Here is a 23,284-nt window from a genome sequence, read left to right as displayed (position 1 = left end):
CCCGTTGAATGGAGGTACCTTGTGGGTTAACCGTCAGAGGCCGTAGGGCTGAGCCTTTGAGGGGTCGAGTCCACTTGCTGATGATTGCCGTTTTTGGAAGGCCGAATTAGCTACGTATTCGCATTACATTGCAGATACACTGCTGCTACAATATACGTAGAGAACATAAGCACTGGCTCTGAAAGGATTAAGTAGCATAGTAGTTTTGATATCGTACAGCGCCTGTCATAAAGACAAAGCGGGGTCTCGAACAAGTAGTTGTGGTTTGTGTGTGTGCGTGTGTGTGTGCAAGTGGGCTAAAATAAACTCATTTTCCCGGATTAAAAAACACCCATTTTCAAAACTAGGCCTCCCTCTCAAACTCCATAATTTCAGATTAATCCCATTGCACCATGACTCAACCCGCGTGCCAATCCCAGTCGGAGCATCTGGAGGATATCCTCACCCTTGGCAGTCTCGGGAAGCCCGACACGCCAATCCCATCCGCGATCGGCGGCCTTGTCACTGGGAGCCGGCACCAGGACGCCCGAGCTGCCTACAGAGGTAGGGCCCGATCCTGAACCGGACCGTGTGCGCGCTGACTCGAGCATGTCGTTGCCGATAAAGGCGAAGCTGGAGGCGGAGAAATTGGACACAGATTTCTTCAATAGCGCGCGAGGGGACGGGGGTCCATCGGATCCCCCGCGAATTGATGATTGATATTCCAGTAGGGTAGAGCGGAAACATTCCTCGCACTGTGCGTATACACGGGGGGTGACGGTTTCCAGATCCTCGATTGCAGACAGGATGGTAAATTGTTGGGATACAGAGAGCACTGCAGTGGGTTCTGGTCCGGGTTAGTATCAACCAAGAAATTTTGACGTGGTTAGATTGGGAAACTCACGATTCACAAACGCACAAGCTTCACCCAGCAGAGCGAGCAGACCATCCACCTGCACAGCGGAATCACGGTCTGGGTCATAGAGACCTCCGTAAATATTATCTGCCGCACTCCCAATGACAGCCGCAAGGGCTTGCGCAGCGGCGCGTCGCCGAGCCAACGGCTTATACCGTGGTCGCTGACCCTCGTGCAGTTCGAATTCCTCGTCGCGGATCTCATAGAACCGGCGCAGCGTCGCGTAACCACTGAGATAGAACTGGAGAATCCGAGCAGCTTCTTCGTCGATTTGTGCAATGGATGACAGGCATGCTTTGGGTTCCTTCATCAAAGAGCGCAGTTGATCATCGAGATCGGCCGTCGCAGGGTACGCGCGAGATTGAACCAAACTGTAGGAAATCAAAAGATCGACAACCGATTTGACCTTGCGTCGGCTCTGGGCACGAGCATAGCAGACGAGGGCCAGACCGAAGTTTTCCGATTTCGAAGTCAACATATCACCGAATCGCTGTCAATAAATTAGCACTGGGTCGGATAATCAGCAATTCCCTTCCATCACTCACCTCAGATACCCGACGCCCTTGATCCTCCAGCTCAAGTTCCGAGCAGAGAACCACTAGTTTATCCAACTGATCAGGACTTTCCAAAGGAAGCTTATCCACGATCTCGGATACGGTCTTCTTCATCTGGTTTGAATCGTCGAAGCGGCTCAATACCTCAATAGCCAGCTCCCAGCCTTCACGGGAGCTGTGTTCGTTCTCAATAACGGCTCGGTCATACAGCCCGAAGGCGTAACTGTGGAGAATATCGTCCTTGCGTAAATGGCGAGCCGGAGACTTGCTATCCTGTCCGTATGAAAGAACCATAAGATCATCCTCAGACAGACCAGGTAGTGTCTTTTGGCTGCTTCCAGACTCAAACCAGCCTCCTAGGCTGGCAACTTCTGCCACAGCGGAAGCCACGCAAAGTGACCATGTCTGCACTAGCTCCAATACGCCCTGCACGTTGCCTTCGAAGACAGATGCAAGTCCGACCTCCACGCTGCTGAGTGTATTGGGTCGGAAATCAGCGTTGTCGGACGCATCGGTGGTGGTGTGGCTAAGAGCTAGTTTGAGGCGGTCGAGGTAGGCGCCGCGAATGTTGCGATCAACGGCGCGAGCATGATTCTTTGGGCCGCGCGAGCGCAAGAAATCTTGGAAGTTGTCGCTGGATGAGGTAGCACCAAAGTCCATGCCGGAACCAGTGTCATCCTCGCCATCCCACCATGCTGTCAAAGCAATGGTCGCCTCCACCCAGTCTTGAGACCTGCCCTTGATGGCAGATGGGTCGCCCAGAATAATTCGGTAGATAGATCTCAAGCTCTGGTAAATTGACCATGGGACACGACTTTCTGCCATGCGAGCCGATTGAGCGAATGAAGTTGGGTTCTTGCTTGGGTTAAAAGTGGACAATCCAAAGTTGACGGCCTGGAAGCGATTCTCTGGGACCGGCACAATCGATTCATCCCGCTCCTCTCCCTCGGCAAATTCCTCCAGGTCAGTGACAGCCGAAAGAACTCGCTTCCGGTACTGAGACCAATCAAGACCGGTGACCTCCCAGTCTTCAGATTGAGTCCCAGGGCATGATTCTAGAATTTGAAGAGCCTTGTTGATGCAGCGCTGGATGTTTTGCAGCTGTGCGCCGCGGTAGCCAGGCTGTGGGAGGCCATCCTCCATGGCTGATCGGGCGTGGTTGAAGTCTGCGGAGCGGAGAACATCTGCGGCATCAGCCAAGCGACCACGAAGCACAGAGGCAATGATAATATCCCAGAAATTTGTGGATGCGGTCGGGTTTGGTTCCACATATTTCAATGCTTGGAGATCCTTGGTCTGCGATGCGTGGTTTTCACTGAGCCAGTCAAGCAAGATCTGTGGTAGAGGCTTAGGAACGGGCGGTCTTGTCATGGCTTTCACCATACCAGCAGCCCCGGTGCGCATGGGGTTGATGTGGGCAGGCGAAGGTGCTTCACGAGAAGGGTGGTGGATTTGGAGCAGCAACGAGGCCAAGAAGGTAGCTTTCACGAGGTTGGGAGCCTTCTCCCCGGGCCCAATGCCAGAATGGGCACCGTAGGGCCGGTCAATCCCACTTTCATCGGCGAAATTCTGCCAACTCTCTGCCAGTTCCTTTGATACATTAGACAATACAGCATCGAAATCGACGTGTTTGAATTCGGCAGCTTTGAGCTCGTCGGAAAGTTTTCCCAGGGAATCCTCCGTTTTGAGAATCATCTCACTTGGCTCTTTAACAAGGGCAATGCGGGATCTGGCAGCAAGGTTGTGAAGAATGGATGGCATCGCGGACGGCTTTTGGGGGGCTAGGTTGGTCTTGCGGACGGGTGACTGGTGCGCCCAGTGCTCGTCAAGCTTCGGTCGCTTGGCATCGCTTGGATTCGAATAGATCGGTTTGCGCTGCGCACCCATAGAGGGCTGAGATCCGAAAGGGTTTCCGAAAGCGGAGTCTAAGAAGTTGAAGTTTTTGGACCTATCTTGGGTGCTCATGTTCATTTCATCTTCAGCTTCCTCTTGTTCCAGTTGCTCTTCCTCCGGTTCCGTCTGGTCTCCCTCCTCTTCGTTAAAGTCACTCATTTGTGACGAGGCAAACCCATTAGACTGTCCGAAATTCATTGAATCCCCAAATCCGTCGCCGTCTGGCACACCGAAGCGAAGGCTAGAGTTGGCTGTGGGCTTGAAGGAAGGGGCTTTGGTCTGCTTGGGCATGGCATAATCCGTCGATCCAAAGGATGACCCGAAGATGCTGTCATTTGTGTTGATGTTACCAGATTTGGTAAAGACAGAGTTGGAGAAGTCGTTGTTCGAGAAGGAGTTCTGGTTTGTAGAGAATGCGCTATTGTTTGTGGAGAAGGAGTTGATGCGCGAGCCACCGTTGATGTTGGATGTAGAATGCGGTATGAATGACCCTGCAGTGGACGGCGGCGGGCCAGCAGGCGTTGTTGACAAATTGCTCCAGAGACTCCGAGAGCGATCTTTATCTGGAGTCTCAGGTGGACTGGACTCGTAAGGTACTTGGAACGACATCGCGGGGTGGGGTTGTTCAGAATGAGAAGAGACGGGTTGACGGCATCAGAGGATGCAAGTTTTGGGCCGCAACAGCTCTAATAACTGTTGGATGGAAACAAACGACAATCTCAATCGACAAAGACTGATTCGCCAGGCAGCGAAGAAGGTCAATGCAGTTGATTGTTTGTCGGAGAAGTTCCCTCTTCTCCGGAGTGGCTTGTTTTTCTTGCCCTTCACTTTCCGCTTCGACGCGACGGCGAAAGGTATCAGGCATTCAGGCATGAATATTTAGATCATGTGATGCTACTTGAAAATGAGTCACGTGCTTGTGCTTACTCATTCCACTTTTGAGCCTTGAATATTAGGCCAAATAACGGATGGTCATCACGTGGCGATCGTTCATATACAACATAGAGACGTTTATACTAAGGCGGCTCTTGCACAGAATATGCTTTTTCTACCGCCTTCATATACATCTAGAATGACCCTAATAAAATCAATATCTAAAACGACTCCGCATAAGAAGCCGACTAGTATTCTTGAGGTTATAAATAGAAAAGTCTTCCTAGTATACGGAGTACCTAATCAGGGTGAATACTGAATGGCACGTTAATACTGGGCCAATAGCCTTTCCGCCTGCCTAAACAGTTTTGCCGTCTTTATTGGTCCATTGCCCCGCACTGCCAGGATCGTCAGGCAGGGATCAACAGTTGGGGGCCAAATCTCACACATCTGATTGCATGGGACTCGCAAGGCACACTTAATGACCCCAGCCTTGCAAAGATGGGCTCGTATAATATTGTTCGAAGAGGCTTGAGCCTCTAATCGATCCGAAAATCTACCAAGGCAAGATATATATAACGAACTCACTGGTCCCCAGTTCTTGGGGAAATAATCACAACTACTATACTCTGAATGATACCATTCTCCAGATCATCATGAATCCAGTCGCCCAGTATCTCATCAACCACAACTCCAAGAGCGAGAACTACGATGTCAGCACAACAAACAAAACACACCTTTACCATATCGACAACTCCTCCTTCACAATAGGAAAACCAGACCTAACTTTCCACCACAGCCCTGACTCCAACGGGCCCATTGTGGGGATGTGTAAGTTCCGACACTTCTCCTCGGACTGTGAGATTGGTCTAAGGAACCCGGAACGGCCGAAAGAAATGACTTGGGAGTACCTACACAAAGAAGGCTTTCTCTTTATGAAGCGCGCATATTGGTTCCGTATGGAGCTAGACGATGGCAAAAAGCAAACTTTCACCTGGAAACAAACCCGCTCGCATGGTAGTGGATCCGAAAACCATAAACTAGTTGAGGGGACCAGTCAGACCGTCGTCGCGGTGATTTCTTCTGATGGCATGTTTTCAAAAAAGATTGACTACGGCTACTTGGATATCTACTCGAATCTAGGGCCCCGGTTCTACCTTACGGCTCTTATCTCAGGAATTGCTGTAGTTGAGAGGATCAGACGTGCGAAACCCAGCGCGGCGGGAGGGGGTGCTGGGGGCTCTTCAGGTGCGGGTGGAGGAATTTGTTAGGCCAAGGAAGTCTTATTAATAGTACATAGCCTTGCAGTTCATTTAGCGTTATTTTAGCTATGAGAGATACCCTTAGCGCAACTGTTGCGTTCTCTTCAAATATCTTAAAATTGTTTAAAAATACCGAGTACGACACATGGTACGAAAGCATGAAGTACTTTGTACTTTGTACACAGTAGACCTAACTAACTAGTTATGTTATAGTTAATTAAATGAACGTTAAACTAAAGGCTCGCTCCGAATGCCCAAGAGAATAAATGAGGCAGTGCAAGAGAGACAATGTTTCAGAGAGGACAAGCCTTTTTCGATGGTTTGATCGACAGGGTTCCATGACATAATCCTATACCATCCCCCCGGGGCCCGAGGACCCCCGAACAGATCGAATCTCGAATCCTGTTGCCTACCCTTAAAAAGGTAAAAAGACAACCCTAAATATCGGGAAATAAAGAGCCTCACAATTTTCTTCTCCTTTCTAACTATGAATCAAATAACCTCGTGACTATGGCGCTCCGACGACCACATCGGAAATCTCGTCACGGCTGCGTGGAATGTAAGAGGCGCCGAGTGAAGGTATGAAACAAGACAAAAGGAAAAAAAAAAAAAAAAGGATAGCGCACTCATCCCATCATAGTGCGACGAGTCCCGACCATCCTGCACCAACTGCATCCATCGTCACTCCGAATGTGATTACGGATCGTCAACATCTCTATTGTGGGCAAATGACGGGTCCGAAAGCGGACAGACAGGCGAGCCCGTACCGGGCCTTCGTTTACCCTCAAGTCCAACCACCGGAGCGGTGGCAGCAGAGTCCCTCGGAATCCTGACCCAACTCAGCAGTCAAAGTGCCACAGCCTCAGCCGGGTCCGCACTGAACCTCAACGACCTAGAGCTGATGATGGAGTGGTGCAACACGACCTTCCAGACACTGTCACGCAATGAGCGCACAGATCCAATCTGGCGCACCATCGTGCCCGAAGAGGCCCTCTCGCACCCATTTCTAATGCACGGCATCCTGGCCCTGTCATCGCTGCATCTCGCTCGAACAGGCCCGGAACCCACCCGTCGAGGGTCGTATCTCAACCGTGCCGTCGCGCACCAGAATCAAGCGCTGGCGCTGTTTCGGGAGATGCTGGGTGACGTGAATGAGAGTAATGCCAAGGCCATGTTTGCCTTTGCGGGAATCGTGGCTATCTACACGTTTGGATTCCCGCAGACGCCCGGCCCGCAGGATCCGTGGGATTGCGTCGACAATCTCTACCAGGTTCTTGTTTTGACTCGCGGTGTGCAGCAGGTTATCCATTCCCCGCGGGATTTTACGAGTTTCCTACTGAACAGTTCTTTTGGACCGATTTTGCAGGTTGAGGAGACTCGGGGTCCCATGCCTGAGGACACAATTGCTATGCTCAAACAACTACGTGAGGCGAACAAAGTCTGCGGGGCGCGAGATCCGAATCATGAACTCCAGGTTTACGAAGGGTCAATTGCGAATCTCGAGGAAATGCTCAGCTGGTGCTACGGCGGGATGAGGGCAAATACGATTGCTGGGAGGTGGGCGATCCGCCTGAAGCCTCGGTTTATGGAGTTGCTGCGCGAACGAGACCCCTTGGCGCTAGTTATGCTAGCGCACTACGCGGTGCTCTTGCAATATTTGAAGCATCGCTGGTGTTTCGACGAGTGGTGTGTGAGGGTCTCCACAGCCGTGTGGGCAATATTAGACGATCAGTGGAGGCCGCTGATCCAATGGGCCATGAAAGAGATTCTCGGTGTTAACTTTCTGGAACAGGTTGGCACTTGACATTCTGAAGCATTCTCTTCCTGTTCTATTTATATTCATATTCGTATACCCAAAGTTCAAAGCGCTAAAACCGCAGGAGAAATTCCATAACAAAATCAAAACCAAAAACAATTCGAATCTCCAACCTGAATCTTTCCATAATCATCACAACAAATCCCGATCCTAACCGGTTAAACCGCGTTCGAGCCCTCCGTAACCTTCAACCCACCCATAGCGGTCACGACATGTCCCTTTCCAAGATAATAATTCACCTCGCTAGGGTGGATGACCACGAGAATGACCATCATCACAAACATCAACAATCCATCAAAGACATAAATGAAAACCTCATGCTGCAAGAGATAACCATCTGTGCCCTGGGCATACTCCACGACACGAACGACGGACCGAATGAGAACAAGGACACTGGACAATTGCAACGCCCACATATGCTTGCGCCATGGGTACTGGTCCGCCACCGCACGAGCTTCAGCGTGCGAGCCCAGACGCTTCTGGAAGATAAGCGAAGTAAGCAAGAAGAAGCCGAAGAAGACGATTTGCACGATGAGGCCGCCGATGATAACGTTCTCGCCGGTGCTGGCGGAGGATGAACCGTCGGTGGAGTCTGAGCCTTTGACCATGATTCCCGCACCTGTGAGAGTATATTATCAGCATTGAGATTCAAAAGAGCCAATCGATGCTAAAGCGATCGTGAAGAGGCAGAATGGGAGGAAAACATACCAGAAGCCTGCATCAAGAAACTCAACACATCACCCGCGACAAATATCTTGGTCATCCAGTTAACCCGAATCAGGGCGAACTGCTCTCCTTTGACCATAACAATAATTCGACCCAATTCCATATAGATACTGGCAGCGAACAGTGCCGGTGCAACGAGCAGCAAGGTGCTCTGCATAATATAGGGTCCGGTGGTCCAATCGGGTGATTGTTTCGATGACATGGCGCGGCCGATATATCCAACTAGCTCGACTGGGAGGGGCGTTAGAACTGGAGGTATCTGGGGTTTGTTTGGGTATGCATATACTTACAGTATCCGCCAATCAAGAGCGGGATGAAGAACCATGTTCTCTTACGGAACAGATGGAATGTGTGCATTAAAGTGACAATTGCAAATAAGACGATGAATACTACTGCAGCACCCATTGAAGGGTAGTATTCATAGGCGGTCCAGCCGGAGGGGGAAGACATCTTGGAATGTAGATTTGAGTAGTAGGTAAGAGGCAAGGCTAGGTTGGATTGAATCAAGGACTTGGAAAACCGAAATTAAAGACCATTCTCTCCACTCTTATATATGTTATAATTCAGAATTTTCCCCTAGATCTAAAACGGGGTCCAGGTAACCATTGAAAAAGAACATTCGTGGAGTTATGGAAAGGAGATTTTGCAATTTCGTATACTCGTACCTTCGTAAACTTGTCCCGATGTGGATTAGTGGATACACACTAGTCCAGATAAGGAAAATAGTACGACATACGAGAGTCTAAAATCTTAATTATTTTTATCAAGTGGAGACTTCCGTGGACCATCCAATAGATAAACGTCGCAAAGTGGAGATGTCCACGGCTTATCCCATGGATATCTGTAATCCATCTTCGTATACTTCGTACAAGATAAAGAGGGGCTGGGAATTAGACCAAATCTACAACTTCGCCATCTTCCAATTTTGCAGCACATACCGATATCTCGCCTTCCCCTCATGCATATCAACTAGCGCCTGATTCACATCCACCATATCCCTCTTCTGAATCCAAGGCAAGACTCTCTTCTCCGCAGCCAGAGCCAACATAGCCCGAATATCCCCGGGGGAACCAATATTCGACCCCGTGACCTTAACACCCTTCTGAATAAGACTCCACGCCATAAGCGGCGGCAACGCATCCTCCGGCGCCCCAATCTGCACAAAAGTCCCATCCCGCTTAAGCAACCTCAAATACTGCGCAAAGGGCATATCATGCGCCGAAACCGTACACAAGATAACATCCAGCGAACGCGAGTACGTCTTCGCCCACCCCTTCTCCCCACCCGTTGCAATAAACCCATCAGCCCCAAGCCGAGCAACAGCATCATCCTTCTTCCCCTCCGACCGCGAAATAGCAACAACCCGATCCGCCCCAAGAGCCCTAGCAAATAAAATCCCCAAATGACCCAGCCCGCCAACCCCAACAATCCCCACCGTCTTCCCAGGCCCAACACCGTACTTCCTCATCGGCGCAAAAACAGTAACACCCGCACACAGCAACGGCGCCGCCTCGGCCGACGGAAGAGAATCCGGAATCCGAAAGACGAAATGTCCCGGTCCGCGCCATTTATCCGCAAACCCGCCATACGACTTCGACTTGTCGCTGTACCGTCCGTTGTACGTGCCTGTCATGCGGGCGCAGTAGGATTCCTCGCCGTCGGCGCAGGCTTCGCAGTCTGCGCGTAGACAGGCGTTGCTTTGTGCGCCGACGCCGACGCGATCGCCGAGACGGATTGCGTGAGGGCTGGTGTCGGATTCGATGGTGCTTCCCACACGTGTTACTGTGCCGATTATCTCATGCCCGACTACGCAGGGGTAGTCGGTTGGTCCCCAGCCTGAGCGAAGGGTGTGGATGTCGGTGCCGCAGATTCCGCAGTGGGAAATGGAGATTTCAACGTCGGTTGGTGTGAAGGGCTTGGGGGTGTAAGTTGTGTATGTTAGGGGGCTTTTGGCATCGTGGGCAACCCAGCCTTTGAAGGTGTCTGGTTCTGTGGGAGGGGACATTTTTTGATGCTGATTGCGCCGTGTAGATGTGCCGAGGTAAGTTTTCTTGGGGATAGAGTTGAGTAGTTGGGGATATTTTTGGTAGGTTCCTGGGGTGTAGGATTATAGAACTAGAGATTAAATGGTTATGAGGTTGAAGGTAAATGCACGAATCAAGCTCGGCATATGATGCGGAGAAGCCGCAGGCAAAGTTACCGAGGTCCATCTTAACTCCGGAATAGGCATACATTATTAGATTCATGTCGATCGTACACGATTTTGAAAAGGGACTCCATATTTACATGCACTCGCTCCAAGTATGTATGTACAGTGTAGACTAGTGGGGGTATCAATTGATCTTTCACCGGGCCACGCCCATCAGATCGTCAAGCTCATCAGTGGTGAGAGTACTCCGACGCCGATTTGCTGGTCTGGAAGCTTTCTCGGGTCGGCTTCTCTTTCGTGATTCGCGCTCCTTTTGCTCATTCTGAGCGGCACGGGCCTCGTCTTCGACGGCGGCCAATTTTTGGTGCACGCTTAGTGATTCGTTGGGGTTGAGCTGTAGGGCGAATTAGTCCTGGGAATATCTGGGGCAGTCTCCTGGGAAATCATTCTCGTTGCATACCTGTTGGGGTTCCTTGGTTTCGGTCTTTCGCCTGGTTGGTCTGCGGGTCACAGTGTCGACTTTGTAGGCTTTGATTTTAAGGGTATCGTCGTCGGTAGTGTCCACACATGGTGAGCCTTGTAAACCTGGCGTGAACGAGACCTTCCGGGGACGCTTTGTCATAGTGTTCTCACTGCGTTCTCTCAGAATACGATCGGGTCTCTCGGGTACTTTGCGAATTTTGGACCTCATCTTCGGGGGATTAAGCATCTCCGGGTCTGGCGCTTTCTCCTCCGGTTCACTTATACTTTCCTCCTCATCTTGGTCTTCCAGGATTGTCGGGATGGGATTGGACTCTGGCAAGCTTTGCATGCTCATGTCCTCGGTTGAGTTAATGCTGAGATCGAGATTCATGCCGCGCTTCAACTCATCCGCTTGGACAGAATCTCCTCCATCTGCAAGACGACGCTGCCACCCACCCATCATGGTGACTGCCTGCTTCCACCGGGATTCCATCTTCACCCAGCCTTCTCGCAGTCGTTTAATCTCTTCATCTCTCATCTCAACCTCTTCAAGAGGCACGAATGAGGGGTTGGTAAGCAGTGTGCGTAGATGCTCTAGCACACCTTCCATATGAACGGATAGTTCTTCACACGAGGTTGGAAGCGAAGTAACAGGTCCCGCAGAAGCCTTCTGAGCTCCTACGCTCATAGCCATACCCGACTGCTCATTCTCGCCATTCCCATTCTCAGCCTGCGTCAAGCCCTGTAGATCTTTCAAAGTATGAACAGTGCTTCGCGCAAGCTCAATCAGGGTATCATTCTCATCACTGAGATGCTGGCATAACTCGGTCAAGAAGTCGGTGGTCTCCTGCTTCAAGCTATATCCAGGGTCATTTACTCGTTCTCCGCCGCTAGCCAGAAGACGCGATCGATCTGAGGCAGGGTTGATGTTGATGGTAGTTACACTCAGACCCTCGCGCTTGCCTCGTTGTCGCTCAGCCAGATGCGACTTGAGCTTCTGCATTTCCAGATCTCGCTTGCGGATATCATTGGCGCATTGTGCTCGGACTTGTTGGACGGTACTCTTCATGCGCTGGACTTGCTCCTTGAAACTTCGGATGTTCGCTTCGGCGGTAGACATGTTGGACTTGAGCGTTCGCGTTTGCGCCTCCGCCAGAGCGAGCGAGCGAGTCAACTCGGATGTTTTCGTTTTCAGTTTTCCCTGCACAAACAGTCAAGGTTAGCTCGCTGTGCAACATAAGTAGAGTGAAGACATACGATCTCCGTGGTCTGTTCCACCTCGCTGGCTTGCAGCGTGCGAATAGTCGTAGATAAGCTCTCGCGGTGTTCGGACTCGCGCTAGAATTTGTTAGTCACTGGTCAGGTCGTATCTCAGTGCAGCAGGGCACACACGTCTCGCCTCAACACTAAATCGTTGACCAAGTTGATCACACGAGCCATGGTGCCGTCTGTCCCTCCATCTTCATTTTCTGGGTCGGCAAAATCGATAGCGCGACCACCTTTCAGCAAGCCCCTTGCCAGTAATATGTTGTTAACATAGGTCGAAGCCGCCTGCAGGTTATGCGACTCCATGGCAGCGATCACTTCTATTGTCGACGCAGATAGCTCCGAATGCCGAATGGGGAAGAAAGTAAACACGTCGGTGCGGGGATCCTTTCGTGCCAAGTGTGCAGTTCTATAGGCGGTGAGATAAGGAATTGCTATTCTGCTCATTTGATTGCGGAATTGTATCGCGATGCATCAATTAGTTAGGCTGCGATGCATCAATTAGGCTGATATGTTCAAAGATTTCCATAAAGAGGTATTTAAATTGGACGTAACAAGTTTTTAGAAAATTAGAAGAGGCAACTCACAATCCAGAAGCAATTGAATGATATCCTAATAGTAACATAGTGCGTCGTCATGTGAATAATGCGTGGGCATAAGTCATCAGCCAACCCCCATGTCTTATTTGTCCCTTGCGTGGCATTAAACCTCTCCCTCCTACCCCACTACTTAATTCTCACCAACCGCCTTCGCATCTGCTCTTCAACATGGCTTCAAGACCAAGTACGCGTATAGTACGCGGAGTAACATCCAAAAAGAAGGCCGACATAGAGCAGGCTGCTGCTCTTCAGCGATCAGGCCAAAATGCTTACAAAGTTGGGGATCTTCAAGGCGCCATTGAGTCCTTCACCCAGGTACGCCCGCCCCCATCTTGTTTGTTCCGTCGCGCCTCATACTAATCATCCGTACATCTAGGCATTAGGGGCAAACAATGAGGACACTGGAATCCTGGATAATCGCGCGGCCACGTATTGCAAGCTGAAACAGTACAGCCAGGCCCGCGCTGATGCGAGAGCTATGGTCAAGCTTGCACCTAATGATGACCGTGTAATTTATCCGCCTCGGTGCTTACTTCTCAATTGTGGGTTTATAGCTGACTTTGGAAAAGGGATATATGCGCTTGGCCAAAGTCCTATGCTTGGATGGGAACTTTGACAAGGCCCGAGACATCTACGAATATGCCCTCCAAAAACTTCCAGCTGATCACCAAGGCCGTGAGGTATGTTTCTCTTTCTTTGCTTTCAGTTCTGTTCACTCGTCAATGTGGTATTTATCCTGTTATATTTCTTTTCCAATACTAACCATCTCCAGGTTCTCGAGCAGCTACTCAAGAAACTACAGGATAAGCTAGCAGGAGGAAACCGACGCGACCCATTTACGATCCTACCACTAGAGATCGCAGAACTCACGCTTCGGCATTTCTCCTTCAAGCAGATCGTGTAAGTGTCCATTCTCACCTCCGAGACCCACTAGCTCACAACATCATATAGGGCAATCCTGCGCGTCTGCAAAGGATGGAACCAATTTTTAGGCCGTCTGGCTAGCCTCTGGATGCATGTCGACCTCACCGGAGCTAGATCCCGTGTACCTTGGACATCTGTCCGAAATTACATCCATCGATCGCGGGCGCAACTGACCAATGCCACCATTACAAATCTCGTGTCCTCTAACACGCCTAAGGTACTCGACATGCTGAGCAGATGTCCCCAACTAGAGCACCTAGAATTCATGGTTCTCCATGACCATCCTAAAGAATTCTACCGGAAGATCAAAGATTTTCGACGTTTGAAGAGTCTCGTCTGTGGAGCAGACATCAACCTTTCGCATGCGTGTGTTGGAAGTATTTTATCTACCCTCTCGAAACTTGAGAAAGCTGCTTTTCTACGTGTGTGGGACAACCCTACCTTCCCCCATCCACGTCGACATGGCCTGAACATCTCCCAAATATGAAGAGTCTAACTATTGCATCTTCACAAGAACCTCCTGCCTTCTGGGATGTACTTCCAGGGTTGGGGTCGGTAAGCTTTCTCTGGACCTGATATCTCGGACTTGCGCTAACACAACCCAGTCTGTATATCCCAATCTAGAGGAGCTGAGGCTGGTTTGGGATCCTGCGCTACCACAATCATACTCATTTGATCCGGTGCGACAGGAGGGACATCTTCCCCCGCTCCGCATACTAGATCTTCGGGGCGCGGCTGTCCGACATAATTTCTATTCAATCCTTCCAACCAGCCTTGAGACCCTACGGTTGTTCTCGGGGTCCATCCGGATTGGTGGAAATATGACGCCGGGAGAGAACGAACTCCCAAACCTGAAGACATTGATATTCAATGATACCCCATGGGTCAACCGCGCCACACTTTCCCTATTCCTACTCCATTCCAAGGCTCCCCTCCGAACCCTTCATGTGAACCTTTGCTACAACATCAACAGCGAGGACTTTATTAACATTCTTAACGATCCCGACGGAGCGAATCCAGAATTGAAAAAATTAACTGACGTCGGGGTTGCTTGTATGCTTGGCATGGACGATTGGAGCGTCAGAAATCTGTCGGCAGTATTGCCAAACCTGAAAATCCTTGACTTGTCGCAGACGAGAATTACCGGCTGTACCATTCGCATGTTTGCAGATGCCCGAAATGATGAATCAGCCGTGGAAAAGCTCGACGGCTTAATCATAAAAGGATGTGACGGTGTGTCTCGTGATGCTGTTGACTATGGGCGGCAAATGGGACTCAAGATTGTCACCTAGGGGTTGGCAACATTTGGTGATAATACACAATGGGATAGGGCATCATCCTTGTACAATACAATGACCAAGACTTGGATTGAAATGATGTATGATATTGTGATGAAATTGATCTGGAAACTTCCTTGTTCATCCATATCATTGATCATATCGTAGCCTCACGGGTTAATAGTCTGCCTCGGTAAAGAAAATGCGGCCAAGAACTATCTAGCACAGACCCTTGCATAGGCATCAGCTGATAGAAAACACAGAAGTCAAATTCTTCGAGTTTGCTACCCAAGAATTACAGTTCTACAATTGAGATTTCGTACTGAGTCTGGGCCTAGCAGTGAAACATCGGCTTGAATCGGTAAATAGAAAAGATAACGGCGGATACCGACAGTTACACACGAGAATAGAAGATTAATACGGTCTCACAGTCTCAAGCGATACATTAATAAAGCGAGAACCAAGCAAAAACCACCTAGGCAGCTACCTAAACTCCCCGTTCCTGACACCACCGCTCAACCTCTTTAGCCAATTTCTCCTTTTGATCACGCACAAGCTCCATCATAGGCTCAACCTGCTTTCTGTGCGATGCAATAAGATCCTCATTACCGTTGACAATAGCAACACCATCCTTCGGCGCAAGATTATCATCATAGATTTTGACCATGAGCTCCATAACAGCGGAGAGCTGATTGGGAAGCCACTAGAACACCAAAAAGAATCAGCATATTTGACACTCACACAGCAGATAAACGGGACTTGAACTTACGGTTACAATGGGACTACCACCAGTAGCAGTAGGATGCGGCGTGCGACGAATGATGTACTCACGCGCGAACAGCCAGTGTCGCCAGCGGAAACTGCGGATGTGGTTCAGGGTGCGCAGGAAGAGGACTGCGGTCTCAGAGTCTTGGATGGCGTATTTCTGGACGCCGATTTCTTCAGACTTTTCGCGGATGTAGGTTAGGAATTCGCGATGGGGAAGGGGGCGATAGGCGCGGAATTCGTGGAGGATCTTAGTGAGGGGTGTTTCCGGCATGGGGATTTCGCAGAGGTGGTCTAGGAGGGGGATCTGGGGGTTGGTTAGTTGGAACTGATTGCTTATTTCTTTTGGTAATGTTTGGTTGCTTACGATGCTGTCGTTGGCACCGCTCTCGCCACGGAAATTGAGGGGCTTGTTGTCTTCGCAGCCTTCGTAAACCACGCCATCCGGGAACATGGATTGGTTGGTGATGCCGAAGATGAAGACGCGGAATGATAGGTACTCTGATGGCTTGGAATTGCCCCACATGTCTATTTGATGTCAGTTTAGAAGATCTAGAGGATGGGATTATTGGGGTGGTTAAGGTTGCATACCTTCCATGGATGCTTCGATTTTCTCCATCGACTTCAGGATCTCCCGGAATCCGTCGTTGATTTCCTGTCGAGAGGCATGCTGTTCAAGGGAATCAACGATTTTCAAGACACCTCCGACGAGCGGGCCGGTCTCCTTGACCATGTCGACGTGAGTCAGGATGAAACCTGCCTCAGAGCTCTTAGGGTCGAGACCTTTCTCGAATGAGCGAATCAGACGAAGGTTGGAGTACTCGCTCAGACCCTTGGCAGGGTCGGCGACGGTGTAGTTGAACAAGGCATATGAAGCAGCATATGACATGAAAGGTGGTAGGTTCAGGCTGAAGATAGTTGTTAGTTATATTGATGTTATATGATAAAGATATGTATCAATATGGTCTGTAAGATGGGAAGTAACAAAGGATAAGAATACTTACATCTCAGCACACCGATACATAGGACGAGCAACGGACTGGGGCAGGACATCACGACCAAGTCCATAGCCACCTTCCGGGTCATTGTTCCAGTGCTCCCAGCAAGGCTCGAGCAGGTATGACGAGGCCAGGAAGGTATAGTCACGGAAGACTGCAGCAATAGTGAAGCGATCATACGAGCCATCAGCGAGGACCAGCTTCTCGACCTCGTCAGTCAGGTCGGTAAGCTCAGCCTTGACAGCAGGGCCAAGCTCATAGGTAGCCAACAGACCGGGCTTGCCATCGAGCTTGACGACAGGGAGACGATTGACGAGAGACAGCAGGGCACTGAAGGCCTCTGGCAGCTCGACAGGGGCAGTCTCATAGGGCAAGAAACCTGTCTTGGTGGTGATGGTGAAGGGGTCTAAGGAGTGGGAGATGGATGAAGGGTCATCATGGATGTGAGGGAACCGCTTCAAGGTAGTAGGGGAAGGGTAGGGCACTTGGGTTCGAGTCATGATGATATGAGATGAACCAAGAAAAGAAAAGACTCTAAGCCTATGATATGTAGTGTTGGGGTAGTAAGAGAAGAGTGTAGATGAATAAGCCAAAGGCTAAAGACCAAGTCAAGAGCCTAGGGAGTAGGGAAAATGGGTAAAAAAAGGCGAGGAAGAAGCCAGGAGACTCAGAGAGATGAAAAGAGACTTGGAATTCTGAGATTTTGGGCGGGTGAGGAGCAGATTCTTATAATACTTTGAGGCCGGTAACAATTCCGGCCTCAAGTCCACATTACGAAAGAGAATGGAAAATAGCGTGGATCCTGCAATATCCGATGATAAATCGTGGAAATTGGTTTTGTCTATTCTAGTTGAGACTCGAGGCACTTTATATGAGTATATTCAGCCAAAATAAGATATTTTGCCATCCATCTCGATGTCTATATGATCTATACAACTGCCCAGTAAGAGAGGGCAGAGGACGGTCACGGGATGACGCTAGTCCCAATGAAGTACGGGGTTTGAAAGGCGGTTTGACTGCTTTACCTGGGATTCGATGAAAAATTGTGGTGGCGTATGCTCAACCAAGTGTTTAAAATGCTTATAACGAAGAAATTGGCCATTCAATGGTGATCTATTACGGATAAATGGTCAATGTTGTCTACTCAAGTTATGATGTATGCTCGATAGTCCATGCGCTGCCAAGCATTGATGACCAGATCCCGCCCTTTGATTGGACGATAAGCACAAATTTAACTTCCCTAGCGTTCGGAGGCCGGAATGCTACCGGCCTCCGATAGTAGCCGGCCTCGTGTTATATGTCCTAGGCAGGTTGGATATATAATATATGACCCTTATAGGGTATAACTTAGCTGATAGCTTGGATGATTCCCTAGATAAAGTGAAGATTGACCTATGAACAGTTTTATATCTTTAAAGCTCTTGATGTTTTGCCATTCAGCAAACTTGGACTCGCACTTGGTACATCCTCAGTTATATATTGGAAGTGAACAAAAGAACCTATAGTACATTTGCATCCCAAAAGTACTTAATCTATTCAACCACTCCTCTGTGTGTCATATATACAATTTAATGCAAAGAAGAAAAAAAATAGTAGAGATGAAAATAGAAAGATAGGAAAATCACAGACAATATGCAAAAATGCAGTCAAGGTAAATGTCTTTCATGGTTTGATAATCTCACAATCCATCGTCCCTTCCATACAGTTTTCATGCAAAAACACGCTCAGTCCTATTCACTACCAAAGTTCGAGAATTGTGATAAAAAGTCCGGTGCAACTGCGGCAAAAAATACTCTAAGACTGCATCCCCAACACTAGCAGGTAGCGAGCTCTTGTCACCCCAATAGTGCCTCACCAACCCCCCAGCACACCCGGTAGCTGCGACCTCAGGGCATCCATTTGCCTCTGCACAAGACAAGACACGAATGTCATCCGACCTGTTGAAGTCATACCTAACATAATTTCCAAATGCGGACTGCTCATGTGGCCATTCCCTACCCCACCTCACGCACTCTGGATAGCGCGTTCCGTTGGGACAATTCTCCCACGCCTCAAAGAGTTCATGGGTACGAGGGCTCTGCTGGGCAATAATAAAGCCCGTGTTGAGAAATGTGCGGTTATTCCAATCACGGTTGTGGGGTGTGTCTGGGTCAAGAGCCATGGCAATTAGAGTCTCCGGAGTGATCTCCCAGTAGTTGAATAGCCATTCCATGGGTAGATTGGGGTAGGGAATCATGGAATCTGCATCTATGAATACAACGTATTCGTAGTGTTTCAACGCTTCCCTGATCGCAGTGACCTTGGTCCATGTTGCAGATCGATCGACTGTCTGGGGGATTTGAACGAGTCGGTAGTCGTAGCCGTGAATCATTGCTACGCTTGTAAGTCAAAGTAAAAACAGATAGAAGTGGGACTACTCACCAAACATGAAGTGATTGAGTCTTCCACTGGTATCTGGGGGAAGTTCGGTCGCGTTCAATGGAGCCTTGCTCAAAATACCCTTCGGGCCATCAAGATGGCGGCTGTCGACGTCCAGAATGAGAATCTTCTTGCCTAAGGGTTCGGTGAATCTCAATGGCTCCGCAAGCCAGAACCTTTTCCCTGTGCGGTCGACAAATATGGTTTTAGTAATGGGATGTATATAGGGATTGTATAGTTTGTTGACAGTGGATGAGTACGGGGAGCTTTTGATGGCCCATTGAATGTGTTTCCTATACCAAAGTCAGTGTTCAATTTCAAGCATTTGCTTCGGGGAACTCATACAGAGATGGTTGATTAGTCCATACACCGTTTAAGCAGGAGTAGGCCCAGAAGAGCACACACGCTATCAAACTCGAAGTGAAGATAGCGGTGACCCGGCGATAAAACATGATTCCTGACCTTGGATGGCGCATAGAGATGGTGTATTCATGTAAAATAGAGATCCAATGTGCAGATCTGGCATAGATAGGTGTCGATTGACATGACATAATGTTGATGAAGTATGGAATACCTACCAGATTTCCTCTGCCCTTCCATTTGAGTGCTCACCTCCTGCCGCTTTTTGCTCCGGAGAACTAACACGCCTTCATTTACTTCTAGTTTCAGTTCATTCCAAGCCTATATTATGTAGTGCGCCATTGACTAAAAAGCTATCCGAATGGATTTCTGGATGCAGAACCAATCAGGCCTCGGTCATTGCGATGGATCATCACGAGCGCCAGCTTCAAAGCTATTGGTATGACTCTCAAAGGAGACCCCTTTACCAACTGATCGATTACACAGCTTTGAGATGATATTGCTCACATGGTTTTCAACACCAAGTTTTTCGTAAGTTGTCAACTCGTCTTCAGAATGTAGAATGCCTAATGACTTGCAAGGGCTGAGAGGGTAAAATAACAAGAAAACTCGCTTAAATCGTTCTAGATTTTGAAATATTTCATCTAACGAATGTTGCCTCCCATACTGAGCAAGGCCTACTCTATCCCGATCAATGCATTAAGATCCTGGAGCAGTTGCTGTACCAGCTCCATATTGTCTGATTTCTCACGTAATGCGTTCTTGAGTGCACTGACTGCCTCCTTGGTGCTTCCGGACACTGCCTCCCCAGACTGCATTTTCTTCTCCGTAGACTTGAGACTTTCCTTCGCACTTCGCATCTGCGACCAGTACACTGTAGACTTGTTGAGATATCCAGTTTCAGCAAGAGGTAAACTCCACTCATGAGGAGTCGTCTCGACGATATCCAACCATTTAGCCATGTGCGGCCATCGGCGCTCCTCCAGGCCTGGGAAGTGCACGAGCAGATCTCCCCTTTTGCCTTCATACGCCCAGTCCCATTCATAGGTGTTGATCCAAGGCCGTGGCAGGTAGGAGACTCCATCCGCGTAACCCTGTCCCTTTGGACCCCCGGTCGTCTTGCTGAGCACACGTCTCATGCCTTCCTGGTCGGCAGATCGACCGAGGTCATTCTGAGGGAGATAAAGGGGGTATCCCATTGTTTCGGTAAGGAAACTTATCATCCAAGGATGGACATGGAGGAACATGATTCCTGTGTTGAGGCCATTTTGGTCCTGGGTTGCCACCAGGTGTATATCTTTCAGGTCTGATGGCGGAAGGAAGACCTCAACGGGGATGTCGTTGTTGAGTATAATCGAGTCTGCGTCTACCCACCTACAATAATCAGTATTTCTCAAGCATATCATATACACAGGAAAAAAAACTTACATCAACCATTCCATTCGCTCGCCGGCTGGCTTGGTCAATTCATTGATCACCAAAGATAGCAGATAGCTCGGTTTATTCCAGAACCCGACCGCGATATCCTGTCGTAAGATATGCATGGGGTAGCCCCATTGCTTCCCGTGGCGTTCATGGCTCTGCAGCGCTCTTTCGTACATATGGTTCGTCTCTCCGTATAACATGGACACTTTGGCGACTCTTTGCAACTTATTGCTGGGAGTATCATCTGACTGGGGGATATAAAACGTCTTGTAGGACCTGATTGAGACCCAAAAAACACATATAACTGATAGAACTACCAAGATGATGTTCAAGGGTCGTTGTTTGAGTGCCATTTGGTGTTGAATAATTGCCGGTATCACCGTGCAAGTGCCAGGCTTTTCATGGTAGATGAGAAGAAGAACAATAATTCTTGCTTGAGATAGATCAGACCATTGATAGCTTTAGAGTTCAAGTGTCTGATTCGAGGCTCGTGAGTTGTATGAATCCGTACTTCCGGATTGGGAATACCGTTTTCGGCAACTCAGCCAGATCCAATCAATACGAACAAAGTCCAAGTAAGTAGATTTATAAATAGATATTAGTTCAATAATTGTAAGCAAAAGCTCATTTGGTCTAGAACCCAAGAAAAGGTGTGTGGTGTACGGGTACGGGCCCACTGCCCACATGGCGCGAATGAAACTCGCCACGGTGGTGTCCAGGAACACCTTCGGTGGGTGTTTAGAGTAGATTGATGATAAGAAGGAATGTCACCAGATCTCTAAAGAAACATCCCCACGACTAATAGCGACACCTAATATACTATCACACAAGAGCATTTAACCACCCACACCACATGACCCCATAGTGTATTACAGACCAAAAAGTTATAACAGAATGTCCGATTATTGTCACCGCACTGCTGTGTATAATATAGGTCTTAAGCTTATTTTGGGATCACAGAGTAACCCGGATTACCTGGAAACTACAGCATTTGGGTATAAGATACCAGTTAAATAGTACCTAAACTGGCAGAGACGATTTTCATTTCATATGGTACAGATGAGGTATAGTATACACCACTGGTTTCAAATATTTGTACAGCATCACATATGCAAACAACTTTAACTCCTTGTTCCCATGCATCAGCGGCCTGGCCGCCATTGAATTCATTGGTATAGCCAGAACGCATCCAGACCGAATCGCGAACTGGATCGCGCAAAAGAACGTAGCTCGATATCCACAGGCGGACACACGCATTATGACCCCGGACTCGTGTTTTGATTGGTTGTATTTGAGTCGCCGGTGGTGCTATGTACCGTCTGGAGCTTGAGGTACTCCTGCTCGAGGGCCTTTTGGATTTCAAAGTCGGCCTGGCGTTCTAGTCGGACACGCTGCTTTTCCATATCACGTTCAACTCCTTTGTGCATAGCCTAACATTCAAAAAAGTAAGTATATGCCAGAAATAGAGAGTCGAATCTGCAACATACCGCTCTATCCGCCTCTTGTGCCCAGTGGACAAATCCGATAATACCCATTGTGCCAAGGCCAGTGGCTGCGAATGTGAGTTTTGATGCGCGAGACATGGCAGGATAAGCGAGAGCACGGCTCGACACAGAGGTTCAGCAAATAATGGTCACAAACAATGTTCTGGTGTGTTAGCTGTTCATCAAAACGAGGCCGGGATTATCGATCACCAGGCGGCGTTTGGTGGCAGAACCCCCACCGCTCTGGGGGGGCGATGCGTGGCTCCGATCGACCTAGACTCGGAGCTCCAGACTCGCCGTTTAATCGTCCCTGTCCAGCCTTATTTCCCCTTTACCCTATTTTCAAAGCTCAGAGGTCTCTAGTAAATATGGTGAGCAGTCTATCTCGGAATTGGTGGCCAGTCGCTAACGGTGAACAACAGTCGGCTCAGAACTCCGCGGGCATTCAGACCCTACTCGATGTAGGTCCCGGTTGTATGTTGACTGCAGCGTGGAGATACTAATCACAGAACTGCCAGGCCGAGAGAGAGGCTCAGAAGATTGTGCAGAAATGTGAGTCCAACTATGTGTACCCCTCATCGCTGCCTATCACAGACACTAATACGTCACATCACATTTAGCCAGAGAGTGTACGCAATACAAACTTACCTGTCGCCATTCGCATCATTGAACTAATTGTTTCGTAACAATACAGACCGTACCCAGCGGATAAGAGACGCCAAGTCAGAAGCCCAGAAGGAGATCGAGGAATACAAGAACCAGAAGGAAGAGGAGTACAAGAAGTTCGAGGGCGAGGTGAGATACAGCTTCTAACCGGCGGTTATAACTAGGGGGTCCACAGTGCTAACCTGGCTGTTTTGTTAGCACTCAAGCGGATACAAGGTATCCGAGGCGGAGGCCGACAAGGAAGCCGAGGTCAAGCTCCAGGAGATCAAGGATGCCGGCAAGAAGCAGGGCGAGAAGGTGATCGCAGACCTCATTCGTGTGACGACCGACGTCAAGCCCGTGGCGTCTGAGAAGATCAAGGCATAATGTAGATATTCCGGGTTATCTTTCCTTTCCTCGCGTGAATGCGCTTGCGTGTCTGTTCATCGATATCCAATTTTCGGACAATATCAGTTTCTTTTTCGTTTAACCC

General features: G+C 49.1%; 13 protein-coding genes across 13 annotated transcripts; 4 read left to right on the top strand and 9 right to left on the bottom strand.

Moving 5' to 3' along the window:
* Positions 1 to 371: 371 nt before the first annotated feature.
* On the bottom strand, positions 372 to 3,951 carry N7516_009307 (putative nuclear pore complex subunit Nup85; the record flags this gene model as incomplete). Its single annotated transcript, XM_057222026.1, has 3 exons — positions 372 to 826; positions 884 to 1,385; positions 1,441 to 3,951. The coding sequence occupies 3 exons, from the start codon at positions 3,949 to 3,951 to the stop codon at positions 372 to 374; spliced, it is 3,468 nt and encodes a 1,155-aa protein (XP_057072298.1).
* A 920-nt stretch (positions 3,952 to 4,871) lies between these two features.
* On the top strand, positions 4,872 to 5,486 carry N7516_009306 (uncharacterized protein; the record flags this gene model as incomplete). The annotated part of the gene is made up of 1 exon (XM_057222025.1): positions 4,872 to 5,486. The coding sequence occupies one exon, from the start codon at positions 4,872 to 4,874 to the stop codon at positions 5,484 to 5,486; it is 615 nt and encodes a 204-aa protein (XP_057072297.1).
* A 501-nt stretch (positions 5,487 to 5,987) lies between these two features.
* On the top strand, positions 5,988 to 7,281 carry N7516_009305 (Zn(II)2Cys6 transcription factor domain-containing protein; the record flags this gene model as incomplete). Its single annotated transcript, XM_057222024.1, has 2 exons — positions 5,988 to 6,056; positions 6,118 to 7,281. The coding sequence occupies 2 exons, from the start codon at positions 5,988 to 5,990 to the stop codon at positions 7,279 to 7,281; spliced, it is 1,233 nt and encodes a 410-aa protein (XP_057072296.1).
* A 170-nt stretch (positions 7,282 to 7,451) lies between these two features.
* N7516_009304 (RTA1 domain-containing protein) lies at positions 7,452 to 8,469 on the bottom strand (the record flags this gene model as incomplete). The annotated part of the gene is made up of 3 exons (XM_057222023.1): positions 7,452 to 7,912; positions 8,002 to 8,250; positions 8,310 to 8,469. The coding sequence occupies 3 exons, from the start codon at positions 8,467 to 8,469 to the stop codon at positions 7,452 to 7,454; spliced, it is 870 nt and encodes a 289-aa protein (XP_057072295.1).
* A 451-nt stretch (positions 8,470 to 8,920) lies between these two features.
* On the bottom strand, positions 8,921 to 10,024 carry N7516_009303 (NAD(P)-dependent alcohol dehydrogenase; the record flags this gene model as incomplete). Its single annotated transcript, XM_057222022.1, has 1 exon — positions 8,921 to 10,024. One exon carries the CDS (start codon positions 10,022 to 10,024, stop codon positions 8,921 to 8,923), a length of 1,104 nt encoding a protein of 367 aa, XP_057072294.1.
* Positions 10,025 to 10,364: 340 nt separating this feature from the next.
* Positions 10,365 to 12,202, bottom strand: N7516_009302 (uncharacterized protein; the record flags this gene model as incomplete). Its single annotated transcript, XM_057222021.1, has 4 exons — positions 10,365 to 10,562; positions 10,629 to 11,831; positions 11,888 to 11,968; positions 12,023 to 12,202. 4 exons carry the CDS (start codon positions 12,200 to 12,202, stop codon positions 10,365 to 10,367), a joined length of 1,662 nt encoding a protein of 553 aa, XP_057072293.1.
* A 461-nt stretch (positions 12,203 to 12,663) lies between these two features.
* On the top strand, positions 12,664 to 14,711 carry N7516_009301 (Leucine Rich Repeat domain protein; the record flags this gene model as incomplete). The annotated part of the gene is made up of 7 exons (XM_057222020.1): positions 12,664 to 12,810; positions 12,872 to 13,003; positions 13,065 to 13,175; positions 13,268 to 13,395; positions 13,447 to 13,785; positions 13,830 to 13,974; positions 14,025 to 14,711. The coding sequence occupies 7 exons, from the start codon at positions 12,664 to 12,666 to the stop codon at positions 14,709 to 14,711; spliced, it is 1,689 nt and encodes a 562-aa protein (XP_057072292.1).
* A 472-nt stretch (positions 14,712 to 15,183) lies between these two features.
* N7516_009300 (indoleamine 2,3-dioxygenase family protein) lies at positions 15,184 to 16,959 on the bottom strand (the record flags this gene model as incomplete). The annotated part of the gene is made up of 5 exons (XM_057222019.1): positions 15,184 to 15,399; positions 15,466 to 15,768; positions 15,829 to 15,989; positions 16,053 to 16,369; positions 16,466 to 16,959. The coding sequence occupies 5 exons, from the start codon at positions 16,957 to 16,959 to the stop codon at positions 15,184 to 15,186; spliced, it is 1,491 nt and encodes a 496-aa protein (XP_057072291.1).
* Positions 16,960 to 18,196: 1,237 nt separating this feature from the next.
* Positions 18,197 to 18,830, bottom strand: N7516_009299 (uncharacterized protein; the record flags this gene model as incomplete). Its single annotated transcript, XM_057222018.1, is given in 3 exon segments — positions 18,197 to 18,236; positions 18,253 to 18,396; positions 18,412 to 18,830. 3 exon segments carry the CDS (start codon positions 18,828 to 18,830, stop codon positions 18,197 to 18,199), a joined length of 603 nt encoding a protein of 200 aa, XP_057072290.1.
* A 42-nt stretch (positions 18,831 to 18,872) lies between these two features.
* N7516_009298 (Galactosyl transferase) lies at positions 18,873 to 19,329 on the bottom strand (the record flags this gene model as incomplete). Its single annotated transcript, XM_057222017.1, has 2 exons — positions 18,873 to 19,170; positions 19,283 to 19,329. The coding sequence occupies 2 exons, from the start codon at positions 19,327 to 19,329 to the stop codon at positions 18,873 to 18,875; spliced, it is 345 nt and encodes a 114-aa protein (XP_057072289.1).
* A 585-nt stretch (positions 19,330 to 19,914) lies between these two features.
* Positions 19,915 to 20,838, bottom strand: N7516_009297 (glycosyltransferase family 34 protein; the record flags this gene model as incomplete). The annotated part of the gene is made up of 2 exons (XM_057222016.1): positions 19,915 to 20,611; positions 20,666 to 20,838. The coding sequence occupies 2 exons, from the start codon at positions 20,836 to 20,838 to the stop codon at positions 19,915 to 19,917; spliced, it is 870 nt and encodes a 289-aa protein (XP_057072288.1).
* Positions 20,839 to 21,918: 1,080 nt separating this feature from the next.
* N7516_009296 (protein PET117) lies at positions 21,919 to 22,245 on the bottom strand (the record flags this gene model as incomplete). The annotated part of the gene is made up of 2 exons (XM_057222015.1): positions 21,919 to 22,092; positions 22,150 to 22,245. 2 exons carry the CDS (start codon positions 22,243 to 22,245, stop codon positions 21,919 to 21,921), a joined length of 270 nt encoding a protein of 89 aa, XP_057072287.1.
* A 269-nt stretch (positions 22,246 to 22,514) lies between these two features.
* Positions 22,515 to 23,178, top strand: N7516_009295 (uncharacterized protein; the record flags this gene model as incomplete). The annotated part of the gene is made up of 6 exons (XM_057222014.1): positions 22,515 to 22,517; positions 22,569 to 22,607; positions 22,665 to 22,698; positions 22,767 to 22,775; positions 22,841 to 22,941; positions 23,011 to 23,178. 6 exons carry the CDS (start codon positions 22,515 to 22,517, stop codon positions 23,176 to 23,178), a joined length of 354 nt encoding a protein of 117 aa, XP_057072286.1.
* Between the last annotated feature and the right edge of the window lie 106 nt (positions 23,179 to 23,284).

Source organism: Penicillium verrucosum, assembly GCF_028828655.1.
Source record: "Penicillium verrucosum strain IBT 35672 chromosome Unknown utg000003l_segment0_segment0, whole genome shotgun sequence".
Taxonomy (NCBI): domain Eukaryota; kingdom Fungi; phylum Ascomycota; class Eurotiomycetes; order Eurotiales; family Aspergillaceae; genus Penicillium; species Penicillium verrucosum.
Note: the sequence above shows the minus strand (reverse complement) of the source record. Positions and strands in the feature narration are given on the sequence as shown.